This window comes from Protopterus annectens, chromosome 13.part0, assembly GCF_019279795.1.
Source record: "Protopterus annectens isolate FY-2018-M chromosome 13.part0, PAN1.0, whole genome shotgun sequence".
In the NCBI taxonomy this organism is placed as follows: domain Eukaryota; kingdom Metazoa; phylum Chordata; order Ceratodontiformes; family Protopteridae; genus Protopterus; species Protopterus annectens.
Genome location: NC_056747.1, coordinates 1,212,936,302 through 1,212,964,218, shown reverse-complemented (window position 1 = coordinate 1,212,964,218; position 27,917 = coordinate 1,212,936,302). Strand labels below are relative to the sequence as shown.

Below are 27,917 nucleotides of genomic sequence, written 5' to 3'. Positions count from 1 at the left end.
ACAATTATTATTAAAGACAGACAACACCACAGTAATGTGGTACATAAACAAGCAAGGGGGCACTCATTCTTACCCCCTATGCAAACAAGCCATGACCTTGTGGAACACAGCTCTAACTTATCAGGTTCATCTGCAAGCACAATTCCTGCCAGGAAAGAAAAATACTCTGGCAGACGACTTAAGCAGAAACATCATGGATCCTCAAGAGTGGAAACTAAATCCATAGGTCTTCAGCATGATCATGCAAAAATGGGGTGCCCAGACATAGATCTTTTTGCCTCCCCACTGAATTGCCAAATACAAAAGTTCTGCACATGGACTTATCACACACAAGCATGGAAAGTGGATGCTCTTTTGTTCAGCTGGAAAAATCTAAAAGTATATGCCTTCCCACCACTGCCTCTCCTTTCAGAGGTACTCCTAAAAGCCAGACAAGAAAAAACACAGATGATCCTGATTGCTCCAGACTGGCCACGCCAGCCCTGGTACCCAATCTTAAAGAACTTAGTTCAAGGCCCACCATGGATTTTACCTCAAATTCCACACCTTCTGACTCAACAAAACAATCAGATCCTGCACAGTCAGCTCAAAACCTTAAACCTAGCTGCATGGCAGATTCATTAGTCAAACAAACAACACCTCTCTCTAAAGCTGTTATGGATGTCATTTCGGAAGCCAGGAGGCCTAGCACCAGGAAATCTTATTCGGAAAAGTGGAAGAGATTCTGTGCCTGGAACCAGGCTCAAAGCCTTGACCCTCTTGTCCCAAACATTCCTCAGATACTACAATACTTAATTGAGTTGCTGAACAAAGGACTATCCTTCTCATCCATTAAGATCCACACCTCTGCCATCTCAGCTCATTACAACACAGATCCTCCTATTTTCTCTCATCCATTGCTAAAGCAGTACCTCAGAGGGGCTAAAAACATAAGACTGCCCCGGAGAGCACCAACACCTACTTGTGACCTCAATTTTGTCTTGGAAAAACTCACTTTACCTCCTTTTGAGCCAGCCAGTACAGCAGATTTAAAATATATATCATGGAAAACTGCTCTCCTTCTGGCAAGAACCTCAGCACGAAGAGTCTCGGAGTTACAGGCACTAATGGCAGGGGAGCCTTTCATCATTTTTCACCAAGACAGGGTTTCTTTAAGAATAAACCCTTCTTTTATGCCCAAGGTGATATCCAGTGTGGCTCTTAACCAAACTATCCAATTGCCAACTTTTTATCCAAACCCCCAGAATAAAGGGGAGAGACTTCTGCATTCCTTGGACATACACAGACAATTACGTTTCTACTTGGACAAAACAAAAGCTTTCAGAAAAACTGAGAAATTGTGTGTAGCATATGCTGCAGGATCACAGGGAAAGGCTATTTCAAAGCAGACCATTTCAAAGTGGATAGAACACTGTATTCTGTCCTGCTACACACAGCGTGGGACACCTGTACCTAGTAATATTAGTCCACATTCCACCAGGTCAACTGCCACTTCTACTGCCTACCTTAGAGGAGTACCTACTAAAGATATCTTGGAAGCTGCAACTTGGAGTTCAGTGCACACCTTTACCAAGTATTACCATTTGCCTCTTTATTCCAGATCCAGAGCTGGCTTTGTCACTGCAGTGCTGCAGGGCCTCCTAGCCACACCAAATCCTCTATAGAACCAGCCACCCTGACTCAGCTTTGGGATTCAACCCAAGTGTAATGACTGCAGCAGTGAAACACGATGAACATAGTACAGTTTTGTACCTACCATAAATGTAGATGTTCGAGTGTCTTCACTGCTGCAGTCCAGGTTACCCACCCGCCATCCCCTCTTTCTTAGCTGGGACTTATCTGTACTTCTCAACCCTATACTATCTATGTGGTGTATTTGCTGGTTACTGAAGGTTTTATTTTTATCTTATTGTATATTTTATTAGCAATATATATTGCCTACCTTTTTGGGGGCACCTGACATCTGGGGCAAGAAAACCTGAAGAAAATGGCGTCAGCTGCATCTTGTATACCCCTGGCGCACTGACATCAGGGAGGAAGTGACAGCAACCGACGTCGGACCAAGACTTTGGAAGTCTGGCCGACTACGGGCCCGCCTTACTGCAGGATAACCCAAGAGTAATGACTGCAGCAGTGAAGACACACGAACGTCTACATTTATGGTAGGTACAAAACTGTACTTTTGCCTCCCCTCTGAACAAGCAACTTCCAAAGTTCTGTGCCAGAGAACCCCATTCTCAGGCATGGAGAGTAGACGCCCTATCAGTCTCCTGGAAGGGGAAATTACCACCCTCTAGGCTTTCCAATTCCTCTATTGACTTTCATCAATAAGGAATTCTTAAGGTGGATCAGTCAGATTTCACACAGTCTAGGAATGCATCTTCTGGTCTCTCACCTTTGCTAAGAGCTATACACAGATGCATCCAGTCAGTCATGGGGAGCATGTTGCACAAAGGTCCGAAGGTTTAGTCAACCAGAGATGGCAGTAATTAATTCTTTCTTTGCCTGAAGTGGTCGTGAAGTCTCCTTAAATCAGTCCATCAATCTTCCTACCCTCCCCCCCCCATCTTCACAGAACAAAGTAGAAAGACACTTGCACTGTTGCACTCCTTGGACTTTCATAGGCAGCTCAGATTTTATCTTGATAAAATCAAGGATCTTAGAAAATTTGATCAGTGCTTTATTTTTGAAACAAGAAGCTTAGACTCCCCTGTGTCTTAAGCATACAATTTCTCAATGGATTTTCAAGGCTGTTTCTTTTTGTTGCCCTTTTCATGGAAAACTGCTTCCTGCTGGAAGCCCATTCCACAAGAGCACTCTCCTTCTCTTGTGCTTTCTTCAAACGTCTAGATACATTTATCTGTTCTGGAAACAGCTGCTTGGTCTTTTATTCAAACTTTTAATCAGGAATTGCAAGATTGCTGCTTTTCCAGGGTAAGAACATGTTTTACATCAGTCCTTCAAGGGAATTTTAGACCATAGCTCTGCTCCTTTGTCCTGTTCCCTATTTAAGCAACTTTGGAAATATCCCAAATGCAGTTAGTACTGTAACTGTAATTCAAGAAAGACCTAGAACAGTTGTTTAATAACTTGTCATAATAGATGTGTGACTAATCACTGTTGCAGTTTTAAATACCACCCTCCTTTCCCCCTGTTTTTATCTTTTTTTTACTGAACTGATACGGATTATGGATTTCCCCTCTCCTCTTGATATGTGCATTCATAAACAGTTACCTCTTCTTCAGTATCTTGGTCTGGGCAAGAAAGTCCTGAGGTAATTCACACCCGTACAACCCTTCCTTAGTGCCATCAGGCTGAGGTCATATGTCAGATGTACGTTGCCAGAGGAAGATGCCCAGTCTTTGATGTACTAACTGCATGTACGGCTGTTATTGGCAGGATATTTCAACTATTGTTAGTACTGCAACAGTGATCAGTCAAAGATCTACTGTTACAGCAAGTTGTTGTACTTTACTAAGAGTGGGACCACGTCTTACAGATATGTCTTTATGGCAAGTCGTAGCTTTTGTACTCAAGGCATATATATTCGTTATAAATCCTGTATTTAAATTAATAACTATAAGATGCTTTTTGTCATGGGTATAATTTCAATTACATGTTCAGAAACCCTTAATTTGTCATTTTATGGAGCTGATATTAAGTAGCGGTAGAAAGAAGTGCATGAAATGTGTTCCAGTTCAAATTTACAGGAACTTTATTTTGCATTCTTGGTCACTTTTATTTATGCTCCTCTTCAGTGCATGAGTCAGATGGTCACAGTTAAATGCCAAAAACTTTGCGGGGAAAGAAGTCAAGTGCTGTTATTTTCATTTGTAGCTGAACCTGTTCAGTAACAAAACTATTTATTTCCCCTTCTATCCAGGCATTTGATTTAACGGAGCAAAGATACGTAGCTGTGAAAATTCACCAGTTAAACAAGAACTGGAGAGATGAAAAGAAGGAAAATTACCAGAAGTAAGAAACATAATTACGTCATCAGAATGGTTATTTAACACTTGTGTATAAATCTTAAAACAAGGGACCATTGCCTTGACCACATGAAAATGGTTTTAGCCTAGGTGAAATGCGAGGTATTTATGCTTAGAATGGCTTGGCAGTTATTCTTGAATGTCTCTTGTAGCAGAACCTGTTGTGTGAAAACACATCTTGGCGGTCATCAAAATTAGAATCAGATTTCCAGTAGTTCTGATATTAGAGATTATATATTAGAGATTATATAATGCAGGGTACCATCACGTTTATCTCTTATTTCCAGCCACTGATGTTAACTCATCTCAATCATTTTCCAATTTAAAGATCATATGCAAATTTTTTCTTACCACTTTTTGCTGTAATTATAGTCTCATCTTGGAAAATAGGCTTTAAGATTCTAAGACATAATTTATTTAACATTTATTTATTTGACATTTGTTGACAGGGTTAGTTTGATTGGGCAAATAACCCTTTTTCAGCAGAGACCCAAGGAGAAAAGCTACAACAGAAAAACAGAAATAGAGTTAAAAATAACTTGGTAAAAAAATATTCCAAAGAGAAAGATGGTATCAAAACAAAGCATATATAGTGCAAAATACAAAAATATGAAAGAAAACACACAAAATAACATCATTCAGGATACTGTACAATATGTCCAACATAGTAGAGTATGGTCAGATTTGAACATAAAAAATAATAAAGATAACTATAAGAGATCATATGCTAATGGAAGCTATTGGAGAAGCAGAAAGATTTAAAGGCATTAGTATATACAGGGGTAAAGACCCATGTGAAAAGCCAAATAACCAGACAACAGTTCATGGAAGCTGAGAGAACAACATCAAACAGCATAGTATAATGAAGCTCAGAAACTGGTAAAGTACAGAAGAAGAAGCAGAGAGAAGTGGAAGAAAGACACAGCAGAGTTGTAAGGAGGGAAGATATAATAGGTTGGGTCATAGAGGAAGTAAATTGTAGATGAATGAAGATTTTAAGTAGGGTGATTACATAGGCAGGACCAAGAATTATAGAGGCATTCTTTCAGGGTAGTTACCAACCCACATACCAAGGTCTTATTTTTGAGTAGGATGTTGCCAGTTATATGCTTGGGGGGTTACTAGGGGTTACTAAATGCAACTAAATTGCACCTTTTAGAATTTAATTTAAGCCAGCTGTTAACACACTAGGTGTTAAGTTTTAAGCTCTTGGAACCAAACAACTAAAAATAACAAATAACCACGATAGCCATTTATATGCTTTAAAACTGCTTGTATTCCTATATCTGTTTTAACGTTTGAAAGAAAAAAAATCCTCTCTTTCTATTTGTTTCCCACCTTTCTAGAACCAGTTGAGTCCGGTTTTCAGATTTTGATGAATTCTGGGCTGTTTGTTAGTTTGTGTTGCCCTGACCTTTTTAAGATAGAGGGAAGCTTCTGAGTTCATCAGTGAGAGTGATGAGCTTTGAACAGCTGGAGGAGTGGTTTCAGCTCAGATTATGTAGTTTTATTGGTCATTTTTTGTTATTTCTATCCCTTTCATCTTTCTGTTTAAAAACATGTGTTTGCGCGGTTTTGCGCAGCAGCATTTAACTATGGTTAAACTATTCCCTGTGCCAGAAAGTCTGCTCTTCAGATTTTCCCTTCGAACTAGCCATTTTTCTAGTTTTAGCACTCAAAACAGTTTTTGTGCTCAGCACAGTCCAAATCTCATTGCAAGCACTAAATAATCTACAAATTACTGCAGCACTTAACTTTCCTCACTTATCAAGAGGAAATCAGTTCTTAGTACTTAAATTAATAAACACTAACCAGGTATGTCTACGGGTCAGCTGCCAGTGTTTTCTCTTGTCCACCTGATGAATCTGGGCATCTTGGGGCAATGTAGCAGTTGCCTCATGTACACTGGCAACTCTCTCGTCCTACTACCCAACACTACAACCTGTGAGAGATGCACTTATTTAGCCAAACTGGAAGCCAAACTCTCTCCAGGCAAGACTAGACTAGTCCTGCACCACACAAACCCACACATAACCCAAAACACACACCTACATTTGCAGAGGCTCTCAAAAATCTGCCCAAATAGAGACCTCCAAAGCTGAAATGCAAGCAACCACTACCCCCAACACTACCCAAATGACACACAGTCCCCCAAGTCAGTGTGTCTCTCAACCTCAGCCCATAAGGCAAAACAATGTACCCAACACATTAGTCATTGGTGACTCTATAGTTAGGCACACTGACATCCCTCTCACCAGGCTAAACAAGGAGAATGTTACTGTCAGCTGCCTGTCGGGTGCCAGGATCTGCCATATAACGCATGCACTCACGTCACTCCACAGCAAGTACAAATATGACTCTGTCATTGTCCATGTTGGAGTGAATGAATTGAGATGTACCTCCCTGGACTACATGCAAAGAGTCATGGAGGAGCTCTCTGACCATGTGGCCCAGGCAGGTATGGCACTAGCTCTGAGTAGCATCCTGCCATCACCCAGAATACCAAAGTACAAGGACAAAATGATTGACTTCAACAATTGGCTAAGCTTCTGGTATCATTCCAAGGTGATCCAGTATCTGTCTGCCTGGGACGACATGATCGGCAGGCCACGATGTTTTGCCAGAGATGGCCTGCACTTGTCGCCTCTGGGATTCTGGATACTAGCTAAGGCTCTTGCCGCCCCTATAGTGCCTTTTTTAGGCAAGGCTCAAACATCAAACTCACCACCATAGTAGATACAAGTAAGCGAAATCTAAGGGTAATGCTACTCAATGCTAGAAGTCTAAACCTCAAAATGCACTCATTCGAGGCACTCCTTAAGATGGAAAACATCAACATCTGTGCAGTGACAGACACCTGGTTTAAGGCTCCAGAGAGCACCCCTGCATTACCAGGCTACAATTCGTACCACACCTTTCGGCCACCTAACCTGAACCGAAACACTAAAGGAGGAGGCTTGTCCATATTCATAAAGAATATCCACATCTCCAGGCTAGTTGCTCAACATAATGCATCCAAAATTATCCAAGTACAGTTAACACTGGGCAAGACTGCAATTCAGGTTGTAGCTGGTTACAGATCCCCTGCCATGCCCCAGGACACCCACTCATTGTTTCTCAAAATACTGGATGAACAAACAAACAAATTAAGGTACAGCCCAATACCGTAATATTGGGAGATTTCAACTACCCCACCATCAACTGGAAAAACTACTCCTGTACTAAATCATCTGCCCAACATTTTCTGGAATTCATAATTTTCAGTGCCCTGGATCAGCTTATCCATACCCCTACCACGGGCAGCAGCATCCTGGACCTTGTCATTACCAATATGGGTAACAGATGCTCCACGCCAGAGGTCAACTCTTCACTGGTCAGGTCCAACCACAAGCTAATCACCCTAGACATCCATTTCCCACCCCCCACCCTCCATTAAGGAAACCACCTTAAAAAATTTCTCCAAAGCCAACTTCATGCTTCTTAAGTCAGAAGTGGCCAACTTCATGTCACCCACACAGATGGAAAATAGAGACATGACTGCTGAGTCATATACAGAAGTACTGTATAAGCACATACACAACTGCATGGACCATGCCATCCCCAACAGAACCAAGACGCTATCCTCCAAAAAAAGGAAGCCAATCTGGTGGTCCCCTGCCATAAACAAACTCTAAACTGTTGCAAAAAAGAGTAATATCCCATGATTGTAGGAACTCCCTGGTCAGCCTCTCCAAGAAGCTGGGATTCCTAATAAAATCTTCCAAAGCTAGTTACGAAAATAAAATCACCATGGATTCTAAAGTCAACCACATATCTTTTACAACTATGTCAAGAATCTCAATGGCACCACTCAGATCTGCTCGGAACTACAGCACAATGGCACTACATTTACTGAAGCAACTGATCTTGCCAACATCCAGACAGACCGGTTCAGTGCAAACTTTAACCCCCCCTTCACCCCAAAGGGCCCATCTCCATACTGGAAGATTGCAAAGCCCCTGTAATCACGGACGCACAGGTAAAGACCACATTCTCCAAAGCCAGGAACACAGCATCCATGGGACTGAACAACATCCCAGGCTGTATTCTGCACGAGCTACAGAATGAACTGGCACCCCACCTAAGTACCATGTTCAAACCATAGCCTCACTTCAGGCTTTGTGTCTATGGAATGGCGCACAGCGATGGTTATCCCACTCCACAAAGTGGGTGCCACCATTGACCCCGGGAACTACTGCCCCATTAGCCTGACTAGCCTGGTCTGCAAGACCATGGACCGCATTATCCTGCAGCTTCTAAACAAAGACATAGATAACCTCCAAACTCTGGACCCCACTCAGTTTGGGTTTGTAAAAGGTAGATCATGCCTCCTAAACCTGATTGATGTCTTTGAAGCAGTCACCAGAGGTGTAGACGAGGGTAAAGTGGTGCACACAGCCTATCTTGACCTCGCCAAGGCTTTCAGCACCATCCCCCACTCTGGTATTATATATAAACTCGCTGGACTAGCCATAAATCCATATGTTACAAGATGGGTGGCAAACTGGCTCACTGATAGAACCCACACAGTGAAAGTAGCAGACTCCAAATCCAACTTCAGACCAGTGACAAGTGGAGTATCACAGGGTTCAGTCCTGGATCCTCTCCTGTTTGGTATCTACTTATCTGAAGTCCAGACTAATACAGCTGGTCTCTGGCTAAGGAAATTCGCAGACGACTGCAAACTAGGAGCCATAATAGATTCGCCTAAGGATGTGGAGATTCTACAAAGAGGTCTCACTGAGACTGATGCTTGGTGTCAAAGTCATGGCCTAAAGCTCAATATCAAGAAGTGCATTGTCATCCCCTTTGGGGAAAACGCTGTACCCATGAACTATCACATAGGTGGTAGCCTACTAAACACCGAAAGTGTGATGAGACCTTGGGATACAGGTGGACAGTAGTCTCTTCTTTGCTAATCACATCGCCACAGTAGTCAGGAAATCCTTCTACGTGGCACACCTTCTCACAAAGGGGTTCTCCTCCAGAAAAAGAGAGGTCATCGTTCCTTTCTACTCATCCCTCATCAGACTCATTATAGAGTACAATGTCCCATTTGGCATGTACCTCACAAGACATCTGCAACAACTAGAAAGGCCACAGAAATACCTCACTAGGAGGATTACTGGCCTCAAACAGATGCCATACGCAGACTGTCTCAAAAAACTCCAGCTCTACTCCTTTGGATATCGCCTACTCAGAGGCAACCTCTGCTTAACATGCAAAGCAATGTCTAACCCAGATCTGATGGACATGCTACACTTAAAGAAATTCCAGTCTCTCCAAGCCACATGCTCCAGGGACCTAAACCTTGTCAGCACAATAAACAGAACATGCTGGAGGGATAGATTCCTATCCCAGAGAGCTCCCATGCTGTGCAACAGGCTACCCATTCATGTCAAGCAGAGCTCCTCATTAGCCCTCTTTAAGAGAAATCTTGACAGTTGGATGGGAAACAGGAAATTCACCTCGGGGATCACTGCTGTGGCGCTGCTCGACGGGCACAGGAAAATATTTTTCTTGTGTGGCGAAAGACAGGGAACCTCGTTTGGCTAGGCTTATATAGGCCCTAGGGCCGATAGCCTAGTACATACCTATGAAACACTGCAGCGGCTAAATACAGAACAGATCTTTAACGAAAACCACAGTTGACTACTTATTCTTTCGGCTGCTCCCGTTAGGGGTCGCCACAGCGGATCATCTCTTTCCATGTCTTCTTGTTCTCTGCATCTTGCTCCGTCACACCAACCACCTGCATGTTCTCTCTCACCACATCCATGAACCTTATCTTAGGTCTTCCTCTTTTCCTGTTACCTGGTAGCTTCATCCTTAGCATCTTTTTCCCAATATACTCTGCATCCTTCCTCAGCACATGTCCAGACCAATGTAATCCTGCCTCTCTGGCTTTGTCTCCAAACCTTGCAACCTGGGCTGACCCTCTAATATACTTATTCCTAATCCTGTCCACCTTGTCGCACCCAGTGCAAATCTTAACATCTTTAACGCTGCCATGTTCAGCTGCAACTCCTGTCTTTTCGTCACTGCCACTGTCTCCAACCCATGTAACATAGCTGGTCTCACTGCCCTCTTGTAGACCTTCCCTTTCACTGTTACTTTTACATGTCTGTCACAAATCACTCCTGTCACTCTTCTGCACCCACTCCATTCTGCCTGTACTCCCTTCTTCACCTCTCTTCCACACATTACTTTGAACTGTTGATCCCTAGTATTTAAACTCAGCCACCATTGCCACCTGTACTCCCTGCATCCTCACCATTCCTCTATCCTCTGTCTCATTCACACACATATCTTCTGTCTTAGTCCTGCTGACCTTCATTCCTCTTCTCTCTAGAGCATATCTCCACCTCTCCAAGGTCTCTTCCACCTGTTCCCTGCTCTTACTACAGATCACAATGTCATCTGCAAACATCATAGTCCACGGGGACTCCTGTCTGATCTTGTCTGTCAACCTGTCCATCACCATTGCAAATAAGAAAGGGTTCAGAGCTGATCCTTGATGTAATCCCACCTCCACCTTAAACGCATCCGTCACTCCCACTGCAGACCTCACCGCTGTCACACTACCCTCATACATATTCTGTACCACTCTTACATACTTCTCTGACTCTCCCGACTTCCTCATACAGTGCCACTACTCCTCTGTAGGCACCCTGTCATATGCTTTGTCTAAGTCCACAAAGACACAGTGCAACTTCTGACCTTCTCTGTACTTCTCCATCAACACTCTCAGAGCAAACATCGCATCTGTTGTGCTCTTTCCTGGCATGAAACCATATTGCTGATCTCTAATAATCACCTCCCTTCTTAACCTAGCTCCCACTACACTTTCCCTTAACTTCATGCTGTGACTGATCAATTTAATCCCTCTGTAGTTATTACAGCTCTGCACATCACCCCTATTCTTAAAAATTGGTACCAAAGCACTTCTTCTCCATTCTTCAAGCATCCTCTCACTTTCCAAGATTTCATTAAATAGTCTAGGTAAAAGCTACACCGCCATTTCACCTGAACACCTCCATGTTTCCACAGGTATGCCATCTGGACCAACAGCCTTTCCATTCTTATCCTATTCATAGCTATCCTTACTTCCTCCTTGCTAAAACATTGCAGTTCATGATTCACTATCCGCACATCATCCAACCTTCTCTCCCTCTCATTCTCTTCATTCATCAGCCCCTCAAAGTACTCTTTCCATCTGCTCAACACACACACCTCGTCTGTAAGTACATTTCCGTCATTATCCTTTATCACCCTTACCTGCTGCACATCTTTACTAGCTCGGTCCCTCTATCTAGCCAGTCGGTACAGGTATTTTTCTCCCTCCTTAGTGTACAGCCTTTCATACAACTCTTCATATGCCTTATCCTTCGCCACTTCTCTGTTTGCCATGCACCTCATCTCCTTATACTCCTGTCTACTTTTTTAATCTCTCTGACAGTCCCACTTCTTCACCAACCTCTTTCTCTGTATACTCTCCTGTGGTTACTCATTCCACCACCAGGTCTCCTTGTTCTCCTTCCTCTTTCCAGATGTCACACCAAACACCTTTTTAGCCATCTCCCTTAGTAGCTCTGCTGTAGTTACCCAGCTATTTGGTAACTCTTCACTGCCACCCAATGCCGGTCTTAACTCTTCCTGAACTCCACCTCACAATTACCCTTTTTCAGTTTCCACCATTTTATCATTGGTGCTGCCCTCACACTCCTCCTCTTGATCACCAGTGGCATCCTGCAAACCACCATCCTATGCTGCTTAACTACACTTTCCCCTGCCACCACTTTACAGTCTCCAATCTCCTTCAGACTGGCCCTTCTACATAAGATATAATCCACCTGTGTGCATCTCCCTCCACTCTTGTGTGTCATCCTATGCTCCTCCCTCTTGTTAAAGTATGTATTCACCACATCCATGTCCATCCTTTTTGCAAAAAAAAAAGTCTGTGTTGATGTCAACTGTGATTTAAGATCTTTTCCATGTTTTTTTTTATTTTTAGTTTTGGTTCTAAGTTTTAAGTTCTTGTTGCAGGACTTTGGTTTCAGAGGATGACTCTGATAACTCTTGGATGTTAAGTTGTCCATCTTGCCTTCGTTCTTGCCGTTTGGGTTCTGAGCCGATCCTCAGCTCCGACTCTGCCATCTTCTATAGCTGTTTACTGGCTTGAGGCTACCCCTTATCCCAACATGCCCAGCATCAGCTACCCAGATCTCGTTTGCCGCTTCAGCTGCGAGGTTGCTTCGTTACTGGCTCAGGCTTAGTATAGGCTTTTGTATTAATATATTGTTTATTCTTGACGTTTTGTCAATTTTTTTGACAGTTTTTTGCCTAGATATATTCCTTTATCCCTTATCGCTTTCTTGTGTATTGTAGCTTTGTTGGCCGTCGCTCCATAACTCACAGGCCTTCTGTTTCCCTTGAACTCGTGTAAATTAGAGAGTCCCCCTTTAGGATAGCCGTTTAAATTGGAAGCTTTCCTTTCTGTTCCTTAACTGTAAAAAAAAAAAAAAAAAAAAGTCTATTTGTTTTTTGTAGTATAGCTTTTTATTATTGTTGTTGTGGTGGTTGTTACTAAAACATCTAAAGATACCAAGGTATCTGGCTTCAAGAAGTGTGACTCATGCTGTCAGAAAATTTCTCTGACAGATGGGCACACTAGTTGTGTATATTGTTTGGGTGCTGTTCACCTGCAGTACTCCTGTTTTATATGTCGCGCTTTTAGTCCAGGGGTCCTGCAGGAGCGCAAAAACAAATTAATCCTTCGGGGATTATTGAAGCCTCAGGATTCTCCGGCTAAAAGTACTCAGCCAGCGAAATCCCGAGTCTGTCAGCCATCGGCTCCACCTTCGGAGCCGACTCCTTTATTTGACCAAGCAAGTATGTCGGTGCCGGCTGGCACCGACAAGACAACTCCGTTGACTCCATCTGCTATTTCGGAGCAGTCTCAGAGCCATAAGAGACTGAGGTTTCTGTCCTTGGAGTCCATCCACTCGGCACCTCGGTCACATTTGTTACAGAGTGAACATAGCCATCATTCTTCCCACTCCTCTCGATCCTCTAGATCAGATGTGTCCAACCTGTGGCCCGCGGGCCGCATGCGGCCCTCAGAGCTCTTCCATGCGGCCCTCAACCTCTAACTGCAATATTAATGTACACATGCCCCAAAACACTTTTTTTGTTTTGTGTTTTTCGCTCCCGTGACCTGTAATGCTAATGTCGGTGTGCGCATGCGCCAAAGCACCGTTCTAGTTTTGTATTTGAGCCAAAAAAGGGTCAGTGTGTTTATGCCATTATTTTGCACCGAACAATCAGTGTGTGTGTGTGTGTGTGTGTGTGTGTGTTCTCACCGAAGAGGGACTCATGTATGGATTTGCCGCTGTTGCCTTTGAAAGGCACAGCACTTACCTGTGTTAATAGGCAAGTAAGGAGCGAGTGAGTGCATGCATGAAAGCAGAATTGTGTGCATGAAAGTAGAAGAAGAGTGTGTGTGTGTGTGTGTGTATGTGTGTACATGTGTGCATGACAGAGAGAGACGCATGCACAAAGAGGCTAACAATGATCAGTCTACCTACTGAACACAGACAAGTTAGCTCACAAATATATTGTACATTAAACGTACACTTTCATTAAATTGCGGCTTTCCTGACAGGGAGAGTGTTGTATTGAACATGAACTCATACCTCTTAACTGTATGGATTTTCAAAGAATGTCTGGATTTTTGCTTCATCTTCCAATTTGTGCCTTTTGCTTAGGAAATAAAAGTAGTCATCCAAGGTAATGCAGTTCCAGGGAGTAAGAATGAGACAGCGGCCTAGGCTTAATGGGTCAGTAGTGGACTGACTATGTGGGACTGTAGCATATAAAGTTGTATTGTTTTTTCAGACAAACAAAAAAGCACCTAGTACTGTTTTTTCATTGGTGGGTTCTAAGCAGTGGTAGATTGGACAACAGTAAGCATAGCTTTGGCGGATCATCAATACTGGCAAATCAAGTGGGCACAATGTCATTTTTTTAAATGTTGGGGGTTTTAGTGTGTATGTGTGTGCTTATGTGTTGGGAGTGCTGCAACAGTAGATGATTATTAAAGACAGAGACTTATGGACTGTGGAGAATGTTTCTTTGTTTCAAAACCTGATACTTGGGTACGCATGCCAAAAGTAGATTTTTTAAGACATAGCTTCTTGCCATTTACAGTAGATGGATATTTACATTTACTGGACAATGCTAGCAGTATTAGCGTGGGCCTGTGGGGTTCTGAAGGATGCCAAGTCTACCATTGCCAATGTCTTGTAAAGTGACCTGGAAATGGATATTGGGATGTTACTGAAAAAACATATAGTAAGTGGGCTTAGAAATATAGTTTAATTAAACAAAGTATACTTTCAATTTACAGGCCATAATTTAATTTATTTCAGGTAGTCCAGATACTGGTAGATTATATACCATTAGACTTAATTGGGGAGAGCTTTCATTCTGGGGAAACAAGCAGCCGTAGCTTCAGTGAAAGCTCTGTGAATGCTTGCAGGTAGGAAGTTGCAGGATGTTGATGCAATATGTTTTATTTATTATTTTTAATGCATTTGTCATTTCAAAGCATGGTTTTCTTTGTTGCAAAAGAAGGCAGGACTGAATGAGCCATATAATGTTTAACTGACAATGATTATAAGTGATGTATAATGTTTTCAGCTACAGTTGTTTCAATGGTGTCTGTGATGCATAACTATTTCTGGGCCTGTGTCCTACTTTTATTTTTCGCTTTGTCCAGGCTTCTTGCTGTAAGGTTGAGAGATATGGTCCCATACTAAATCAGAAGTTGTATTTACTTTGGAAGACTTTTCGGCATAATTATGAAAAACAGAGCCTTTTTAATATCTCTGCTTATTTCCAATATAAACTGCCATGTAAAATTGCAAATAACCTTTTTATTAAGCTACTTTACTTCTTTTGGAATTGACAGGTATGATTCATCTGTTCGGACATAAGCATAGAGTGCTAATGTGACTTTGATTTCTTGCAGCAGTGTGTGGTTTACATATCACAATAACTTTTCTGTGTTTCTGGGTGTGTGATCAATTTAACAGTTTTAAAGATGTTTTCCAAAAATAAATAAATATATAATAAATAAATAATCCTCTCTACACTTTGAGCTATTGACAAAGTCTGGGAATTTGTTTTTTTTCAAAAGCGAAGGTCTGCATTACAGCTCAGTAAACCATCAGTCTGTGAGTAACTTCTGTACAAATTAAAATGTTTGAATGTCAAATGGCTTTAGATTGGAGAGAAGTTTATTTTTATTTATTTTATTTTATTTTACATTTGTTTACCGGGAAAGTCCGACTGGACACAGGCCCATTTTCAATGGAGGCCCGGGGAGAAAAGCTCCAAAAGTAACACAAAACAATATAATACAATACATAAGAGAGAGAGACAGCAAATCATGGATGTAGTACTCATACAATATGGCAAAGATTACATCTCGTAACAGTGAGAATCTTTGAGATACAGACTAAACTTAAAAACAACATTTTTTTTACAGTTATAATTATAGCAAGGCAAATATCAATGATTTAAGTTTTCAGGAGAAAGCTGTTTGTACACAACTGAAGCTCTGAAACAATCTTTTGGTATGGATTAACCTGGGGATTGACACAAGTTATATGTTTACACCAGTATGTAGCATTATCTTAGAGAGTTTATGGTTTTCTTGTTGATTTACCTTTTGCCGAGCAGTTGTTTGTTGATTTATTGATGGTCCTTTTGGTGGTGGGAAATTGCACAGATGAATCCATCTCTATTATGATTTTTTTCAGATATTTTGACTTCCAGACAATTTCATTCAGTGAGTGGGTGTCATGTGATTACTGAGGTTGCCTATTTTACAAATAGGGGCTTTTGTGTGTGTGTGTGTGTGTGTGCGTGTGTGTGTGTAAGAGAGAGAGATTTAATATGTATACTGAATATATTTTTGCAAATGGAATTCTTAGTTAAACAGGCCCCTCTTCTTGGGCAAGTAGACTTGAGTAACCAATATTAGATCTTAGCCATCTGGCTGGGAAACATTAGTATGTGGATTTTCCATCTGGTTTGAAGAAGGCTATGCTACTTACTCAAGGAGTACATTTATGGCTATCCATCCAGCCATCCAGTTGTCGTGTTGCTGAACTACATTGCTTGATCATGAGAGGAGCTTTTTACAGAAGATGAAGGTTTTGTGTCAAGCATCTGTCCATACAAAGTGGCATGTGTATATTGCAATGAAGGCTGTGATTTTTGTAGTGAGCGTTTTAAGTATAACCAGTATTTCAGAGGTAGAGGAAGTCTCTTAAGGAAGGATCTTTCTTAGCATGGAAAGCAAGCCAGTGATGAAATGTATAGGGGCTAGTGAGAGACAGAGGAAGGCAAGAAGCTTTTTAGTCTGTTTGGATAACTAAGTGAACTTAGTCATTTGACCTTTTTTGTCAGAAATGGTTGTAGTCTTTCTTTTGGCAGGGTGTTTTGCTGAGGCACATGCCAAAAGGGGAATTGCACTCAATAATGGCTCTTGTAAAGAAAGAATACAGGGATGTTATGACCTCCTTGTCCCTGGATGAGATACCCTTACTAATGAAGTGGGCCATGTAAAAAGCTTTCCTGACAACGTGGTGGTCAAAAGTCAGGTTTCTATCAACCTGGGTGCCCAAGTACCATATGACTTATTGCTTGCTTACAACATTGTTATTAATGTGCTAATTTGTGGGGACATCACTCTCCTCAATGGGGATGATGATGCATTTTTTGGCATTTAGCTTGAGGCCATATTTCTGGCACCAGTTATTTGATTGGGTGAGACCCTCTTGTAGCTTATTCAGAATTGTTTTATTAAGTCAGTAATGTGAATTATTTACTTTACTGCAAATTTGTTGGGTTATTTTTGTGGATTATAGTGTTGTAGGACTGCTGATGTTGACATTTTACGTAGTTGGACTGCTGGAATGGTTTTCCCAGTGAGAAATGCTAGCGCTGTAGTGAATATCTGTTTATTTGTAAAAAAAAAAAAATATATATATATATATATATATATATATATATATATATATATAAAACCCGTGGTGGTGGTGCTGCGGTAGCGTTGTCGCCTCACAGTAAGACGCTGTCCGGTTCGATTCTCAGCTAGAGCTTCTTCTGTGTGGAGACATGCATGAATGGGCGTACCTTCGTTGAATGTTGTGCATCAGGCCTGGCAAGCCGGTACGTAAAAATCAACTGCCAATCATTAGCGGACCAGAGTTCCGCTGTGGTGACCCCTAACTGGGAAAAGCCGAAAGACACAAACAAACAATATATATATATATATATATATATATATATATATATATATATATATATTAAATAAGATGTTAGAGTTAACTGTTAGATTGGAGAATGAGAATTAGAATTTTAAGGCAAATATTAGGCATTTATTACATTTATTCATTGTTCAAATGCACCTACAGTACAGCCAGAAGGTCGACTGTGGTCTTCCAGAGCAACAAAAGAGTTAACTATATGATATATTTTATATGCGGCCCCAAGACCATTTCTGTTCACTCAATGCGGCCCCAGCAAGCCAAAAGTTTGGACACCCCTGCTCTAGATTATCGGATCATGATGTGGAGAGAGTAGTAAGTAGGTTGCTTAAGTCACAGGCACTGGCAAAAATTCTGTCCAGCCCACCTCAACAGGCATCAGCTCCAACTGCCTCTATTTCTGTTCCTCCTCTGACTACATTTAGCTCTGAGCCGGAGACCAGGGATCCGCAGGTAGTAGAACCGTTGGTGCCGATCATCATCTCTCCTTTGTTTCCGACGCCGGCTTCGATTACCTCAATTGTACCTTCTATCGAGGGATCTGGGTGCTGAGACTCTCTCGTCTGCTCCGATGGAGGGAGTGGCATCAGACCCTCTTCCAACCCCATTCTCCCCCTCGGAGCTTTGGCGCAGGTGAGCTCTGCTCCAACATCGGCCTTGGAGCCGTCACCCTCGACACGGAGAAAGACTCCTGTCTCTTCGGAGCCGGAGCTTTCTCTGCCTAGAGGTCGGGACGCGTTTGAAGTCATGTGGAGTGTGCTGTCCCCCGAAACAGCTCTACTGCCAGCTCCATCGGCTCCTACCCCCGTGGTGTCTGTTCCAACCTCTACTCCTCCTCCAGACCCCAAGCGTAGGGAACCTATGCCCCAGGACACCCCATTGGGTGATCCCTCTTCTTCCGAAGCCTCCCCTGATCACTCGGAAGAGCCTCCCCAGAAGAAGAAGTGCAAGAGGAAGCACATAGACTCCCCTGAGACTGTCACTTCAGATACAGAGATGGATGAATCGGAAGGGTCCCCAAGGTTCCCCTCTGAAGATGTTTCCTTTTCAGACATCCTTGAAATGCTTAGACAGAGGAGGGACTGGACTTCCCTAGCCCCTACCGAGAATGAGTCTGTATACCTGTACGCATTTGGTTCCTGACCTTCCACCTCCTTGGTATCTCCTCCTTTCAATCCACTCATGTCTGTAGTGGCTCGAAAGGCTTGGTCAGCTCCAGATTCTGTAGAACCTTCTCCGAGGAGACCAAACAAATTTATTACAGCCCCCCAGGACAAACAATTCCTCTCCAAAGGTGTGCCCATTGATGCCATGGTGGTAGCAGCAGCCACCACCAAGAAAGAGTTAGCAGAAACCTCTTCATCTGTTCATCCTCCGAACAGAGAGTCTCAGACGATGGACAGATATGGAAAACGAATGTTTGCTTCAGCAACCTTTTCAATGAGGTCCCTGAACTCTCCATGCCATTTTACACGTCTTCAAAGGAATCTCCTGAAAGAGCTTGGAGATACCCTTCAAGATCCTACAGCTGAGGGAGCACCAGCCAAAGTAGCTTCTCAGCTTGCGACTCTTAATTCCATAGTAAACTCCTCCATGAGGCAGATTTCCTATGCAGACGGTGGAGCGAGCTGAGCCGCAGGGACAGGTGTGGTTCTCTGGAGACATGCTTGGATTCGGCTGTGTCAGTTTGTGGAACCATTTCGAGCGTCCTTCACCAATACTCCCTTTGATGGCTCCTTTCTCTTTGGGCCTCAAGTGAAAGACACATTGACCATGTGTGAGCAGGAAGGCAAGACTCTCTCTGCCATGGGAGTCTGTTTTTCCACTCCTTCCAGACCTTATCCCAAGGGTCAGAAGAGCGGAAAGATGTGGTTCCGAAAATCCCAGGGACCCTTGCCTGACGCACGTGGTGATTTTTCCATCAGAGGCAGAGGGGGAAACAACAATAACAGATGCTGCCCTCGTGGCAGAGGGGGACCGCAAAACCAGGGTGACAGAGAAACCTTCTCTGCCAAGCCCTTACAGCATCCCTGAAGGGTTGCCCGACTGCTCACTTCTGGAGGTAGTCGGGGGAAGACTTTCGCTGTACCCAAAAGCCTGGCAAAATATAACAAGAGACAGATGGATACTATCCATCATATCCGGAGGTTACAAAATTCCCTTCCATCAATCCCCCATAGAATCGAAAAAACCCATCCCAGATGTGCCACCCAATCTAAGGGATCAAGCATTTGCAGAAGTTTCAATACTGCTAGAAAAAAGAGCCATTCAAGAAGTCCCCGCAGACCAACTAGGATCCGGAACTTACTCAAGATTCTTTTTAGTACCAAAAAAGACAGGGGACTGGCGACCAATACTGGATATCAGCAGATTGAACAAATCTGTACAAAAAGAAAAGTGGTGACACTGCAGTCCATTTTCCCTTTTCTGGGTCAGGACAATTGGATGTGCTCGATAGATCTTCAGGACGTGTACTACCATATCAGGATGGACAGACGCTCCAGGAGATTTCTTCGTTTCCGGGTAGGGGCCAGTCATTGACAGTTCAGAGCTCTGCCCTTTGGTCTCACTTCAGCCCCCAGGGTGTTCAAGTGTATGGCAGTAGTCATGGCTCACCTGAGGCGTCAAGGATTCCAGGTGTTTCCCTATCTGGATGACTGGCTCGTGACTGCTACCACCAAGCGTCAACTCTTAGAGGCACGGGATTATACAATCACATCATGCACTCAACTAGGCATTACAGTAAATTTCGAAAAATCTGCCTTGTTGCCCTGTCCATCACATACATAGGAGCAGAATTAAACACAAAAGAAATGTTTGCAAGATTACCAGAGGAAAGAGTCTCCACTATTTGTCAACAAGTGTTAATTCTAATGCAGAGCAAAAGGGTTCAAGTCAGACATGTCCTCCAAGCTCTAGGCTCTATGGCAGCTGCCATTCTTCTTGTCCCATTAGCGCGTTTCCACATGAGAATCCTTCAGTGGCTTCTTTTCACAGGAACTACCCATGTCTCACATGATCCTGATCACAGAAACATGCAAAAGGCACCTTTCTTGGTGGATGGTCTCGCCACTAGCAATTCAGGGCAGACCTTTCATACAACCCCCCCCCCGTAGCCACAGTGACCACGGATGCTAGGGTGGGGGGGGTGGGGGGGGCATTATCTAGGCAGGACAGTCCAAGGCACTTGGCAACCTCACGAGTACCATCTGCATATTAATGTCCTAGAAATGAGAGTGGTTCTCCTAGCATTGCAAGACTCTCTTTCTTCCCGGACCATTGCAATCCAAACGGACAACATGTCAGTGGTGTGTGGTACATCAACAAACAGGGCGAGATCAGGTCCTACCCCTTGTGTCAAGAAGCACTCAGACTGTGGCAATGGGCGATTTCCTCCCAACGTTTTCTGATAGCAACGCACATCCCTGGAAAATCCAACGTCATAGCGGACAGGCTCAGCAGAGCTATCCTCATGCCTCACGAGTAGTCTGTGAATCAGGAAGTTGCAGATCTTATCTTCCGCAAATGGGGACACCCTTGCTGCGACTTATTTGCCACTCCTCTCAGCAACAAATGCAGCAGCTACTTCTCCCTACTTCCTCTTCCAGGTCATATACCCAGAGATGCTCTAGTCCACGATTGGCCTCAGGGACTCCTTTACGCTTTTCCCCTAATGTATGAACTATGAATCTTGGGATCTCATTTTAGTTTTAGCTTCCTTAATCTTGCCTCCCTTTGAACCCGGTAGCGTCACGTTCTTTAAAATTTCTTTCTTAGAAGACACTTTTTATGGTTGCTATCACTTCAGCTAGACATGTCTCAGAACTTCAAGCACTATGTGTTCGTCCTCCTTACCTGGTGTTTCACAAGGACAGAGTTTCTCTGAGGACCAGTCCATCCTTTATTCCTAAAGTCTGCTCAGAGAACAATTTAAATCAATCCATAGATCTCCCAGTTTTCTTTCTTAATCACAGCAACAAGGCAGAATACAAGCTCCACCAATTGGATGTGCACAGACAATTCCGTTTTTACCTCCATTCAACTAAGGAACTAAGAAAGTCAGACCAATTATTTCTTTTTTATGCTTTCAACAAACAAGGCCTTCCAGTTTCTAAAGTGACCTTATCCAGATGGTTATCTGATACTATTGCCTTTATTTATCAGTTACGAAATAAAGAGCTACCAGCTAAACCAAAAGATCATTCCACTAGAGCATTAGCCACCTCTGTAGCTTTTCAGTCTAGGTTGCCCATAGACTCAATCTGTGCAGCCGCCACTTGGGCAAACCCTCACACTTTTATCTCTCATTACAAAGTAGATATGGTCTCCCGGAGCAGAGCTTCCTTTGGTTCTACTGTTCTGAAGAGTCTGTTCCAATGAGCCACCCAGGATTTTAGGTGCTAGGGACGCTGTCCCAAACAGCAAGAATGAAGGCGAGATGGACAACTTAACATTAAGAAGTTATGTACCTACCATAACGTTCCATGTTAGTAGTCTTCATCACGCCTTCCTTCTCGAGTCCTTCCCTCCTTCCCCCTTCCTAGAGGATTGTGAGGCGTTCCCTTTTGTTTTCACTGGCTGAGCATCTTTTATTACTTCACATGCCAGGTAATTTATAACTTTTTCCTTGTTTAGTTGTATTGGACAACCAGTTTTTAGGAACTGGTTACTCTACGTATGTCTAGTGTGCGCTGTCACAAACCAGATCTGGGTAGTGAATGCTGGGCATGCTGGGATAAGGGGTAACCTCGAGCCAGTAAACAGCTCTCAAGCTATAGAAGATGGCTGAGTTGGAGCCGAGGATCGGCTCCGAACCCAAACAGCAAGAAGGAAGGTGAGATGAAGACAACTAACATGGAACGTTATGGTAGGTACATAACTTCTTTTTTGCAGTCATCCTCAAACGTGGTTAGCTAGAGGTCTTGGTTTGTGGTTTGGATTGCCAAACACAAGGAGTGCCAACAGAGAGCTCTGCAGAATACCTCTGTTTACTTTCATACTTTTAAGCCACCTTTTACTTGCACAGTGTGGGTTCCGTACTTTACTGTTCATCTTGCCACATAGGGATCTATTTGCGGTTTGCACAGCATGGGCTTCTGTCAACAGCTTTTTAGTTTTTCAGTGAAGATGTTCTTCGTCTTCCATTGCTGCAGTCCTGACTATTGGGTATAGTCCGCGTCCAGTCGGCCCGAATACCAGAGTATAAGGCTGACGTCGGTCAGGGCGCATTAGACTGACGTCAGTACGTCAGAGTACTAATGCGCATGACCGACGTCATATCCTCAGTCTTTTTTGCCGCATGGTCCGATGCAGAAGCAGTTTTGCGAGTGCAGGTTGGCGTACTGAAATACTTCCGAAACCGGAGTTTCAGACCGAAACAGAGTTGGCTAAGTACCCCGTTGGGGAACATTTTGGTTTTTTTTCTTGCCTCAGTATTTTACCGGATGTCAGAAAAAGTGAATAACTGTATTTCTTGTGGGAAACAGATACCTCATAGGGATTATCATACCTTGTGTATACCTTGTTTAGGGCCTGAGCACGACGTTGTTGGTTGCCGCTCTTGTGCTAGGTTTAACAAACGCACTATTAAGAGGAGGTTAGACTGTGCCAGGTTAGTGTTTGGGAAGCGTTGCAATTATAAAATGCCGTCGGATGCTCCGGCCCGCCTCCAAGAAGCGCAAGGATAAAACAGTGAAGCCTAGGGTTGAGGAACCGCAGTCCCGGACGCCGGTTCTTTAGAAGGCTCAGTGGAGCCGGAGGTTTTGCCAGGAGTTTCCATGGAGTCCCAGGCAGAAACTATACTCTTACAGGATGTGCCTTCTCAGGAGGTAGGCCAGGCTGAGGGGGCTTCTCAGGTGACTGTTCTTCCCTCTCTTCCCAAGGTAGTTAGAGCCTCTCCTTCTGTTGCCAAAACTTCTTTGAGAGGTAGGCCTACTTCAGCTTCAGTGGGGGCTTCTCCTAGCATTTCGGGTTCTGTACCTAAGAAACATATGCTTAAAATGGCAGAAGATTTGATTACTATGATTAGGGGTTCTATGCCCCGCCTGATAAGAGGCCTAGGGTGGAACCGGAGTTTGATAGTTTTGAACAGTGTTCAGAGGCTTCAGAATCTTCTGTGGAAGATATGCAGGAGTATCCTACTTATTCTGATTCTGATGTGGATGATTCCACTCCTACAGCTTCTCCGCCTGAGGATTTCTCATTTTCAGAGACTTTGCATTCCATGAGGGAGCACTTTAAATGGGAAGGCCAGGATTACTCTGATTCCAGGAAAAGGCTTAGGGAGTTCTTGTTTTACCCCAGCATAGGCCTTTAGCTATTCCTCCTGTGTTGAATGTGGTGGAAGATGTTTTGCAGAGGCTTCCCTGAACCCTGACTCTTTGCCTCCTGCTCCTGTTAAGCCTGATAGGTATTATAGGGTGCCGAAGCTCATAAATATTTGTTTACGAGTCCTAGGGCGGACCCAGAAACTATTTCTCAAGGGCCTAAGGGTGTAAAGGCTTCTGTGGTTAAAAATCCTGTTCCCACTGATAAAGAGGCAAGGGCTTTGGATAGGTGGGGAAAGAAAGTGTATACTTCTTCCACTCTAGCCATGAGAGCTTTGAATTGTCAGTTTCACATGCTAAAATATCAGAATTATCTCCTTTCACAATTGAAATCTAAGGTGGATGCTTTGGCGGAAGGTATTGAGTGTAAAGAGTTGCTGGATTTGGTTCATGTGTCTGAACAAGTGGGTAAGCATTCTTTGCAATGTGGTTTTGATGCTGTACAGGCCTCCTCGAGGGTGGCTGCTACCAGTTCTGTTCTTCGCAGGCATGCCTGGTTGAAGGATCAGAATTTAGCTGAGCATGTTAAGACAAGGATTTTGGATGCTCCTTTACAGTCTGATGTGTTGTTTGGTTCGCCTGTGGAAGCAGTTTTAAAGAAAATGGAGGACAAAGCTAAGTCTATGCAAAATGTTAAAGATTTTTTGCAGGTGCAGCCACCGAAGTTTAGTAGAAATTGGCCTGCTAAGGGGTGGACATATCCTGCTTATGATTCTCAGTCTAGGGGTAGGTCTAGACGTGGTAGGGGCAGGGCTCAAGCTTCTTTTAGGCCTAGAACAGGGAGTTCACCTGCTCAGACTTCTGGTGAGGGCAGGGGTCAGTCCTTTCGTAAACAGACCCAATGACCTGTCTTTTCAGCTGCCAGCAGATTCACGTTTGGCAGCTCCTTTGGGAGGAAGACTGTCTCTTTTCAAAGAAAATTGGGATTTAATTACTCAAGACAAATGGGTGTTGGATATCATTCACCACGGTTACAGATTTTATTTCCATACAATGCCCCCTTTCAAAGGCATGCCAGACGTTCCTCCTCCACAAAGAAAAGAGGCTCACAAGCAAGTTTCTCAGTTACTTCACATAGGGGCCATTCAGCCAGTCCCTGTATCAGAAAGGGGCCTAGGATTTTATTCTCGCCTGTTCCTTGTACCAAAGAAGGGAAACACGTGGAGACCAATTTTGGATTTATCTATCCTCAACACTTATCTGGACATTCCCAAGTTCAAGATGTTGACGTTACAACAGCTTTTACCTCTGCTGGGCAAAAATCACTGGATGGTAACTTTAGATCTCAAAGAAGCTTACCTTCATGTGCCTATAAGGCTAAGTTGCAGGAAGTATCTGCGGTTTCGAGCTGGAAATTCTCATTATCAGTTCTCTGCATTGCCCTTTGGCTTATCTACTGCGCCCAGAGTGTTCACAAAGGTTCTGGCTCCAGTGATAGCTTACTTCAGGCTTCAAGGAATTCAAATCTATCCTTACTTGGACGACTGCCTGATTCTGGCTCAAGAAAAGGAAGTTCTTCTACAGCACCTGGAATATGTTATCGCAGTGCTAAGATGCCTAGGGTATTCTGTGAACGAAATAAAGTCCAGTCTAGTACCCTCTCAAGACATGTGCTTTCTGGGTGTGAGACTGAATACAGCAGCCCAGATGGCCTTTTTAACCCCGGACAAACAAAAGAGTCTGTCACTTTACTTCCATCAACTATCTCATCAGTCCGTGCTGACTGCAAGGACAGTCCTTCAAGCATTAGGGTTCATGGCATCTTGTATTCTGGTGCTTCCCAATGCCAAACTGCATATGAGGAAGTTACAATGGTATCTCAAAATGTATGGACACAGCACTGCCAGGATTTGGACACTGTCATTCAAATAATACCTTGCCTTCAAAAGAATTCTTGTGGTGGGCTCAGGAATGTCACCTAAACAAGGGACTCTCTGTGACCCGGCCAGAGGCAAGTCAGATCTTAACGACAGATGCCTCGGACATTGCTTGGGAGCTCATCTAAATGGAAAATGGATACAAGACAAGTGGCCTGCCAGACTACAGCATCTACATATCAACATGAAAGAGATGTTAGCAGTCCAGTTTGCATTAATGGCTTTCAAGGAGTTACTTCTTCCAGGGCAGGTGTTGATTCTAACAGACAACACAACTGTCATGTGGTACATCAACAAGCAAGGGGAACACATTCTTATCCTCTATGCAGGCAAGCAATGATTTTATGGGAGACTGCGCTAAGCCTGCAACTAACTCTTCAGGCAAGGTTTCTGCCAGGAGCACAGAACTCCTTAGCAGATGTGTTAAGCAGACAAATCATGGATCCCCACGAGTGGAAACTGGATCTTCATGTATTTCAGAAACTGACAGTGTCATGGGGAACTCCAGACATAGATCTGTTCGCTTCTCCACTAAACCACCAGCTGCCAAAGTATTGCACAAAGGGGTTTCATCACACGGCTTGGGAAGTGGATGCTCTGTCTTTCAGTTGGAAAAACCTTCATGTGTATGCCTTTCCACCTCTACCTCTTCTTCCAAAGGTACTGTTAAAGGTCAGACAAGACAGGCCAAGGATGATTTTGATAGCTCCAGATTGGCCTCGGCAACACTGGTACCCTCTACTACGGAGTCTGGTAAAGAAGCCTCCATGGCCTTTACCTCTGATTCCTCATCTGTTATCTCAGAAGGACGGTCATCTGCTCAATGTCAAGCTACACTCTCTTCATCTAACAGCTTGGCATATTCTGTGTTGAAACACAGCAGGTCTCAACTTCCTCAACAAGTTTTAAATGTGATTATGGAAGCTAGAAGACCTAGTACAAGGAAAGTGTATGCAGAAAAATGGAAGAGATTTTTATTTTGGAGTACAGCAAAGAATTTGGAGATTTCTGAGCCTAATTTGAGTGTGGCTCTTCAATATCTTACTGAATTATTGGACAAAGGTTTGTCCTTCTCTTCCATAAAGATTCATGCTGCAGCAATTTCAGCTCACTATGATTGTGACCCACCTTTGTTTTCGCATCCTTTGTTCAAGCAGTTTCTTAGAGGGGCAAAGAATATAAGACCCCCACGTAGAGCTCCTACTCCTGCTTGGGATCTCAATTTTGTGTTGGAAAAACTTACTCTACAACCTTTTGAGCCTGCAGCTACTGCTGAATTGAAATACTTGTCATGGAAGACTGCTTTTCTGTTGGCTATTACTTCTGCAAGAAGGGTGTCTGAGTTGCAGGCCCTTATGGCAGTAGAGCCCTTTTGATTTTCCATAAGGATAGGGTATCATTACGTACTAATCCTTCTTTTATGCCTAAGGTGGTTTCTAGTGTGGCTTTAAACCAAACTATTCATTTACCTACGTTTTTGCAGACCCTCAAAATAAAGGGGAAAAGATTTTGCACACTTTAGATGTACACAGGCAATTGCGTTATTATTTAAGCAGGACTAAGGATTTTAGGCAGTCTCAGCAGTTGTTTGTTTCTTTTGCTTTGAGTTCTCAGGGCAAGCCTGTGTCAAAACAAACTATTTCTAGGTGGATTGGCTTTTGCATTGCATTTTGTTATTCCCATCATGGCAAGGAGATTCCAGCTGGGATTAGGCCTCATTCCACTAGGGCTACTGCCACTTCAACAGCATTTCTAAGGGGTGGCAACTAAGGATATTTTGGAAGCAGCTACTTGGAGTTCAGTGCATACTTTCTCTAAGCATTATCACCTTCCTATCTACTCTAAGTCTAGGGCTGGTTTTGCCACAGCTGTTTTGCAAGGCATGTTGTCAGCTCCTACTTCTTTATAATTTGCCAGCCTCCCTTACCTCTGCTTTGGGATTCTACCCAATAGTCAGGACTGCAGCAATGGAAGACGAAGAACATAGTACAGTTTTGTACCTACCATAAATGTAGATGTTCGAGGATTCCATTGCTGCAGTCCAATTTACCCTCCCTCCTTCCCCTCTGTATTTAGGGGTGGTTGTGTAGGTGAGTTTACATGCTTATATTTTTGTATATATTGTTGTATATATTGTACATGTTTTTGGTGCAGGTTTTTTGGGACTTGTCTTTTTAGGGTCTTCTGACATCTGGGGCAAGAAAAGACTGAGGATATGACGTCGGTCATGCGCATTAGTACTCTGACGTACTGACGTCAGTCTAATGCGCCCTGAGCGACGTCAGCCTTATACTCTGGTATTCGGGCCGACTGGACGCGGACTATACCCAATAGTCAGGACTGCAG

The 27,917-nt window shown here is 43.4% G+C and overlaps 1 protein-coding gene across 6 annotated transcripts in view; it reads left to right on the top strand.

The window, feature by feature from the left end:
* The window catches only part of TLK2 (tousled like kinase 2), a 3,436,060-nt gene that overhangs the window by 2,678,116 nt on the left and 730,027 nt on the right, over positions 1-27,917 (top strand). For all 6 annotated transcript variants that reach the window (XM_044055220.1, XM_044055218.1, XM_044055219.1 and 3 more), the window contains one exon: positions 3,884-3,975. In XM_044055220.1, coding sequence (XP_043911155.1) covers positions 3,884-3,975 — 92 coding nt within the window. The remainder of the gene's footprint in view (positions 1-3,883; positions 3,976-27,917) is intronic.